Here is an 8,525-nt window from a genome sequence, read left to right on the forward strand (position 1 = left end):
TATATTATTGCATGCATTTTGACCAATGCATGCTGGGATATGTCCTTAATGAGAATCTCAATGAATGAATGAATGCATCTCAATCGCTCTGTCTTATTTGGTGTCCTGCAGAACGTTGCGTAGCATAACACCTCTTATCCATTAAGGGATAGTTAGACGTTTTTGTGAAAAATGCTTATTTGTTTCTTACTGAGAGAGAGTGAGATGACAAATCAATACCAATCTTATGGCGCATTTCCACTGCAGGGCCTCGCACGGCTTAGTACGGTATAGTTAGGCCTTGGTAGGCCAGGCTCACTTTATGCTGCGTTTTTACAGTTTGGTAGCTGGGGCAGTAACTATAGTAACGCAGTGTAGGCGGAGCCGTGAAGTCATCTTCAATGCGAACCACAAAACCAGCCGTTAGCTGTTAGCACTCAGAGCTCACAGCTCCTCATATCTGTTCAGAAACTAGACAAAAGTTAAACAAGTACAAACCACAGACTGCCTGTGTCATGGCGAATACAGTCGCTGGTTTATTTATGTCTGTATAGGCCGTTGTTGTGAGTGTGGACGGTCGGAGCATATACAACGTTAGCTTAGCCGATCTCCATTCAGTAAACACGCATTTTAAAAGGTTTTTCGCCTGCCGTCTGTCTGCAGACTTGTCAAAGCATTAATACATGGTTTTTACTAACCGGTATCAGTATGTTGTTACTTCGGCATCATTTTGAAACGTGTATTACAATTAAATCACGGTCAAATATGTTCATTTTGTTGTAGTTGTAGCTCCCGAGCCAGCGATTCTCTCTGACCATTCAGCAGTCGAGAGTGTTTACGTCACTAGTTTAGCATATTCAGCCCGGTTGTTGGCCCGGTAAGAACCTCGATTTTGGAGGGCCAGAAAAAAGGTGAAAAAGTATCCCTGAGCCGGAACTACCCCTAGCGGAAAAGCAAAAAAAAACGGGCCGGGTTTAGTACGGCACGCTTAAACCGTGCTACGCGCTGCAGTGGAAATGCGCCATATATATATGTAGGGGCTTGGACTGGGAGCTGTAGGGTCGCCGGTTCAAGTCCCCGAACATATGGAGTGTGGACTGCTACTTGGAGAGGTCCCAGTTCACCTTCTGCCATTTTTAGTATTGCTATAAAGATAGTCTGCGACTCCAAACAAAAAATGCTATGTAATGAGTATGGCTAATTGTTTACAACTGTTCAGTGCAGGGTCATTGTTGTGACAGGAAGAAACACCATATGTCCAACCACAGGCGAGATTATATTTAATATTCATGGTCATTCTAATGGTTTTTATGGCCGTAAGGAATGGGGGAGAATGAATTTATCTTCACCTTCAGGTCTTATGAGTTGTAGGCTGCAGTTCCACATTGATCTCTCTAATTCTATAGTTTAAATAAGCTAAATTGTAACTATTACCTAATATTTGGCAGTTTTGGCATGCCTGATTTTATCCTCCCATTTATTGTTGTGCATCGCTTGGCTGTACACTAATATCCGCCATGACTGACATACTGCATGAGGTCATTTCAGAGGATGTTCTTTAAAGTAATCTTGTCATATTATTAAATCTGACACTATCAGTAGTGAATCCAGGCCTCTGCCTATTTCCAGCGTCTTTGATGGCGAGCTCTCTGATATGCATCAGCAGCAGCATCAGTGTACGAGAGCTGGGTTATATCATGAGGGAAATCATTTGAAAACATTTAGATTTTTTTAACCTTGTGTGTGTTGAAAATTACTTATATCACATTTCTCCAATGAGCTATTACAGGTAGGAATTCAACTTGTTTTGATGCGATGTTAAAATTAGATTAATTTAGTTATGATAGTTTATGCTCTACAGTAACAGTTCATCGCTAGGCACTTAAACAAAGAGGTAGGCTAAATAGAAATATTGCCTAATATAAAATGAAATGCATCTTTGAGATGTTTAGACTTGCTGAGTTAACACTGAACTATTCATATTCTGGTGAGTTTTATTACTTTGTAGTTGTCTGTTAAAAAAAGGTTAAATTATTTGGTAATTGATAGTTTGAAGAAGTTGTTGTTTATTCAGTTTGAAGATCTCGTGTCCTTTAGCCCTCCTGTGCTAAATTATTCATCGACTGTGCTGCTATATTTAGGAAGCCAGGAAGTATAATGTCATCGCAGCCGAGCTGATTTCAGTTAACTAGATATTTCTGCATCTGCATCCGACATACATTTTTATACTGTGGAAATCTATTACTTAGAAAATTGATTATTGACTTTGAATGACAGATTTTAACCAGCGTTTAACATGCGCATGTTTTTTATGCTAAATCTGAGCCTTAAGACCTGTATTTTGTTTCAGCAAAACATCTCGTCGTGTTTGCTTTGACAAGAAGGCTGATATCTTTGCATTTTACCTCACAGTTCAGCAAATTGACTCACAAGAAGTGTGAGTCAATGATTTTCTAAATATTTATGTTATTTTCCATTCACAAGTCCAATAATTGTCCTATTCCTTTCATGTCTTGGCAATTGAATAGGCTACCACTGAGTCATACCCATCAAATACTTCAAACTACTCATGTTACTCATCAAGTCCTTGACTGTGACTAAGATCTACAAATATGGCATTTACAGTAGGATGTGAATCCCCTTGGTATTCCTTGGTTATTTGACTCTTGTCCTTGTTGACGCTGTACATTATGTGACACATTTTGGTCCTTTAAAACCATATTTCCTATAACAGTCTTATAAACAGCATCACGTCTGTTTTATCCAGACTATGCATGGACTTTCCCATGTGAACTGGTTCTTGTTTGTTGAGGCTACAGTTTCTTTAGAAATTAGAAAAAAATCCTTGTTTGTGGTAACTTGCAGTTATCAATGTTCTAGAAGGGGGAAGCAGAAGTCAGTGTTAGCCGAGCCCTTTTCCCTCTGTTCCTGTGTTGCTACAGTCTATTCTCAGAGTGGTCTGTGTGTCATAGAGAAGTCTCCACACAGGAGCCGTTTCTGTGCAGGGAGCGGTGATCGTGGTTGAGGCAGCCCTCGTTGCGATGCACTATGAGCACAGGGAAGCAGAGAGCGTCCTGGTAGTCTGGAGGGTTCTCCTCACTGCTCTGCTGGCCTGAGAGGCAGCGAGTGCTCTCTGTGGGGCAAGACCGCTCGTTCAGGCTCCCGCTGCTCCTCCACAGGCAGCTCCGCCTCGAGCCGTACAGCCGACCCAGAGAGAAGCGGCTGGCGCTGAAGGGGATTCGGGGGCTCCCTGTGTTGCAGATGCTGAGGGCGCTGCGAGAGAAGATGGAGGAGCTGCTGATGGCACGGTGGCAGCATTCACAATTCTGCCTGTAGCTGTCGTAACCTCCACACACAGAGTAGTTGTTAGAGCTTCCCGAGAGCTGAGCCAGATCCATGAGAACTGCCTCCGAGTAGCTGGGCACCAGCTGCTGGTTGGATCGGATGTGCCACTCCAGCTCCGTGCTGTCGATTGTGTTTACTCGTGGGATGTGTCTGCATTGTGGCTGCTCCTCAGATGGCATTGCTGGCACAAAGTCAAAGCCAAACAGCTTCTCTACATGGTAGTGTACACAGGCCGTGCGGTACTCTATCAGCACGCGCAGCGGCCAGGAGAGCGTGAAAGCAGCTGCCGTCCAGAAAGTGGAGTTGGCTGCATACCAGGGAAGGTGATTTGGGTCAGAAAAGGCAACCATGTTCTCTTTAAAGTCTACATTCTTCAGGTGCATCCCCTCACGAGCCTCCATGTAGTCGTCCTGGCCCTCGTTCTCTGTGAAGAAACTGGCCCGCTGCGTCAGGTAGGAGTTCTCCGACTCCACATTGGCAAAGCTAAAGCACTTAGTGAACCTCAGCCGGGTGATAGGGAAGTCCTCCATGCCCAGCAGCTGCTTTGCGATGTCCTTAGCCCCACAGTTCCCGTAGTCAAACTCCGCCTCAGCCACGTGTGTGTTGACTCGCTCGTGGTAGACCTGGGTGGTGGTGTAGGCATCTCCGTTACGGTAGCGCGTCACCTGCCGCGTCCTCCTGATGTAATGATAGCTGATGGCCTTCCACCAGATGCAGGGTGTAGCCTGCTGCATTCGCTGGATACGCTCCGCCACGCTTTCCACATCCACCTTGTACTGCAGGTCGTTCCTGGTGTAGCAGTGCCAACACTCCACCAGGTAGACCACGTAGAGCATGACCAGGAAGGCCAAAGGGATGTAGATGTAGCCGTTGGAGCAGGGACTGTCGTGGTACATCATAGACTTTCCCTTGTAAGCGCTGTCGAAGGAGAGGCGTGTGACCTTGGTCACCTGGCACCAGGCCATCACCCCCACGCAGCCGTACATCAGCAGGGACAGCAGCAGGCATTTCCAGTGAGTCTCTTGACACAGGGATTTACTCAGGGACTGCTTCTGGGGCCGCTGCTACAGAGAGGATAAGAAAACAGCAATTTTATAATATTGAAAATATATTCGGTTTATATTCTTCCCTGAAAGTAAATTGGAACATCTGTTGGTAATTGAGCATGAGAGATGACATATTGCATCACAGGTCGCAATACAAAACACTATAAATAACAATCATAGTGAATTTCCATTATAAGGATATAAGTGAATATTGTCACATCAAGGTAGAGAATTTATGTATTTGGTAAATTCAGTTTGTACTATCTGTCAATTCTTGTGAATATGTCCTGTGAAATGTTCCTATTGTCCCGAGTACTTGTAATAACACACTTTAATATAAAATTGGAATTAAGTTAATGAACAAGTGTGACCTAGTATGATCTAAATTCAAGTCAGTTATACAGTTAGTAGTGGTTAAAATATAGTGGCTCATGCATATAAAATATTTAAGGAAATATTCTCCGTTGTAAGTGCTTTTGCATAGTTTATGCATGAGCCGCCAGCCATTTGCTCATGCCTTGGTCTGTGCTTGTTATATTCAGAAGACTCACCCACTCTTTCAATCAAATTCAAGGAAAAAGTCTGATTAATGCAAAAGGACAAAATAAAGTATATATGTTAATTTCAGTAAGGAACACCGGGAGCTTCTGCCTGACCATGATGCATGGGTTTATTTAAATGTGGTATTGAGGATAGAAAATAACTAAAAGAGCAGAAATACATTGGAGGGGTGGATCCCACACTTAATGTCAAGCCAGCCAGAGAGGAAGCAGGCGTTTGACTCTGGCAGCACAAAGCTGGTGCCATGTTTTATCACCGCGGGGCACAGCGACACGCTACACAGACCTGGCAGAGATTCAAAAGCTCCAGGAAGGATGAATTATAACAAAATTAATTATTTGCATAACAGACACTGCACTTGGTCACATCCTCCAGAATCTAACACTTGCACTGTAGCAGCAGTTACTCAGTTAAAAAAAGAGAAAAGGTTATCCTCTCCAGCTCTCACATAGGTCATCCCGGGCATACGTGTGACCACAACAACCAGCACCACTGCATTGATGTATTGAATTCAATATGTCAGCTGTGTGCTCTTCGAGTGACAGGCGAACATAAATAATAGATGTTTCTTCTCCATAATTATCTTCCCCACCTTGGCCGCATGGTCCCTGAGTCCCTTAGCAACCCAAGGCTACACCCCAAAGGGTAAAAGGGATTAACATGGATTCCCCTTTTGAGATGAACCTACTGCAGAAGGGATATTAGCTCACTAACATCCTGCACACGCTCACTAACTAGAATCAATATAACATGACATACTTTATGTTACACTTTACAGCCTCTGTTTAACCAATAATGAATAGTCGTGTGAATGGACACATTTTAAAGAAACCAAATATACTGTGGTAGTATTTGATTTAAAAAGTGCTTCTAAATTAAACTAATATAATCGAGAAACAGCAGTAATATAGACATTTTCAGGTATGTTCATTAAAGTGAAGAGCACACAATTCAATTACAAGCTAGTTTCACCCTTGAGTCAAGAATGATATCAGTGATGACTAATGGCTTAAATGAGGACCAACTAGATTAAAAATAACTTCAATTAAAACTCCCTGATTGAGATCATATCAAAGATCTGTTGATTATGGATATTATAATGGGATTCAAGCGAGGAAGTGACTTGAACACATTTTTGATGTTTTAGACAGAGACATTCCTGTGGCCCGATTGAAAAGCATGACCAAGCTATTAATAAGCATACAGGGTGGGAAATACCTGACACGTCTGTCACGCTGGGACACAAAAGCAGATGAGAGAGGGAAAACCCAGCATTTTATCTCCAATGTGGATTGTTTAAAGATAACAAATCATGAAGTTGAACTGGTTTTAAAAAATGAGCAGATTTTTAAGCAGATTTGAAAAACTGCATTAGCATTGCACCTTATCGCAATGTATTGAATCGTTACTCCTTGTATCATGATTCATATTGTGTTGCCAGATTCTTACTAATCTCGGCTCTTACATTATGTTTTAAAGTTATAGAAAAAGCCTCCTTAGCTGGCAGGAGGCTCTTTTTTATATCTGGAATCTGTTTGCAATTGTGCCATATTTGATTGAATGTCCCTTCACACAAAAATGCAAAAATGTTTTACCAAGGTACAGGAAACAACAGTACCTTTGGAATTTCCAGTAAATATTTTGGCTTTTACTAGACCATTACATTATATAGATGCGTTACATTTCTTCAATTAAAGGGCCTTAGAGTACAATGAAAAGTTGTTGTTTACACATGTAGAATTAAATCCATAAAAAAGCTGGTTTTGAAATGTAATCAATATTTTAGATTTCCCTTTTTTAGTAAGAACGGAGAAGCTTCACAGTTCATGAGACTCATCCACGGTGGTTGGCGCCCTTAACTAAGTGCCTCTCTCACTCATGGACACTCTCCCTTGATATAATAAGACCAGCGGGAGTTATATAAAAAACCCTCTTGTGTAATGGATATGTAACGTATCCAACATGTGTGTTTGAAGGGGAAGTAAACACAGTGAAAGAGGAAGAATAAATATTTCATTTCTTACACACAGAAAAGATCCCTATTTAATCAAAATGTCCCCATGCAGGAAACCTTTGAACCAGCCTGTTATAATGGTGTCAACACAAGGTATGCAACAGAATAGGTTTGGTTAATTTAACATGTCACGCCTGTTGGCACTCGTTGGCACAGAGAGTTTAAGTCTTTGCCTTTAAAGTAACTACATTGATTTAGTCCCTGTTGGGAGTTTATTTATGAAAAACTGTTGTGACATTTTTAAAGAAAAAAGCCATTATTATATGTTATCATTTGAACAATTACTGGGATTGTATACTACTTCCAGGGCCTTTTTAGACCATTTGCAGGACACACAAGAGGTCCCCAAACCTCATTTTGGAAACGTATCTGTAGATGGGACAGACAGGAGTAGGTCCATGCACGTTCACATTCTCGGGTGCGCGCTCGGACGCACAGGTTCACTTATGACTGCATAAACAGCTGTATTAATACAACTTATTCCAAGTGCTTGATGTAAACTGGCCGCAATTAAACCCTAATGTAAAAAAGCAGATTTTCATGAAATTATTGGGATTCCCAATGAATATATCACCCTAATTAAAATATGAATTTGCCCCTAAAGTGCATGCTTTGGGCAAGACAATTGGCCTTCACATTGCAGACAAACAATGTTTCCTCACCTCCTCTCGGGGGCTGTCCGGCTGCTCTTCGGGGAGGGTGGTGGTGCTGCTCTCACTGGCCGTGGCAGCCGATGCTGGGGACATGGTGATAACGGTACACAAACCGGGTCATGGATCTCCAGATGGAATCGGGGTTTTCCAAATCGGGTGAAACATAAATGCGCAGAAAACCCCTCTGCGCATCATCCAAAACAGACCCGTCCGACCGGAGCCCAACCGCTGAAAACACGCATCCTTACTGGGTCCTCCAGGTGGGCAGACTTCGCTGGGTGAATCGCCTACGGGAATCCGGGCATTGTGCCTCGCATGAAGCGCAGAATGATACTCCTCCGCGGTGCACCGACTAGATGCTGGGGAAGATTGCTGCAAAGGATGCGATGTTTGGAAATGGTGAAGGCGGCAGTGAGCTCCTGTCCCTGAAGGCAGCAGTGCCCATGGCAGCCAGTAGAGCTGTGGAGCAGGACAAAGACGACAGGCACGTGTGAGCAGACACCCCGACACCACAATGTAAATAACACACACACACACACACACACACACACACACACACACACATCCCTGTTCAACAGAATCACAGCACAGAGGCGGTGCTGCAAAAAGAAGCCCACCCCCTGCATCTCATCAGCTGCATCACCTTATCTGTGAGGACCACTTATCATAATATTATCCTCTTTAAAAAAAAAAAGTGGGCTTGCTGACTTTATGATCACAATACGTGTGGTTACTGCTGGAAAACAGCTAATTAGGCTAAAGCTTGGCATTTTATATCATAATCAAACATAGTATTACACATATACCATAACAACATAATGTTTATAGGATATTACAATTGTGTGCATTTTTATAGTTAGAATACATACATAAACAAAATACATAAACAACATTTAAAAAAAATAGTTCTGCTGTTTAATCACACAA

General features: G+C 42.5%; 1 protein-coding gene across 1 annotated transcript; it reads right to left on the reverse strand.

Annotated features, from left to right (window-relative positions):
- Positions 1-1,024: 1,024 nt before the first annotated feature.
- tmem151ba (transmembrane protein 151Ba) lies at positions 1,025-8,089 on the reverse strand. The gene is made up of 2 exons (XM_034240149.1): positions 7,608-8,089; positions 1,025-4,388 (listed from the first exon to the last, which is right to left on the reverse strand). The coding sequence occupies exons 1-2, from the start codon at positions 7,689-7,691 to the stop codon at positions 2,946-2,948; spliced, it is 1,527 nt and encodes a 508-aa protein (XP_034096040.1). The 5' UTR covers positions 7,692-8,089; the 3' UTR covers positions 1,025-2,945.
- Positions 8,090-8,525: the final 436 nt, after the last annotated feature.

The sequence above is a fragment of the Gymnodraco acuticeps genome, unplaced genomic scaffold (assembly GCF_902827175.1).
Source record: "Gymnodraco acuticeps unplaced genomic scaffold, fGymAcu1.1, whole genome shotgun sequence".
Classification (NCBI taxonomy): domain Eukaryota; kingdom Metazoa; phylum Chordata; class Actinopteri; order Perciformes; family Bathydraconidae; genus Gymnodraco; species Gymnodraco acuticeps.

What these genes read in the sequence shown, in the direction of transcription:
- tmem151ba (XM_034240149.1), bottom strand. Translation starts at nt 7,691, where the DNA reads ATGTCCCCAGCATCGGCTGCCACGGCCAGTGAGAGCAGCACCACCACC. An exon ending in CGGACAGCCCCCGAGAGGAG is followed by an intron (nt 4,389 to 7,607) that starts GTGAGGAAACAT and finishes TCCTCTCTGTAG; the next exon opens with CAGCGGCCCCAGAAGCAGTC.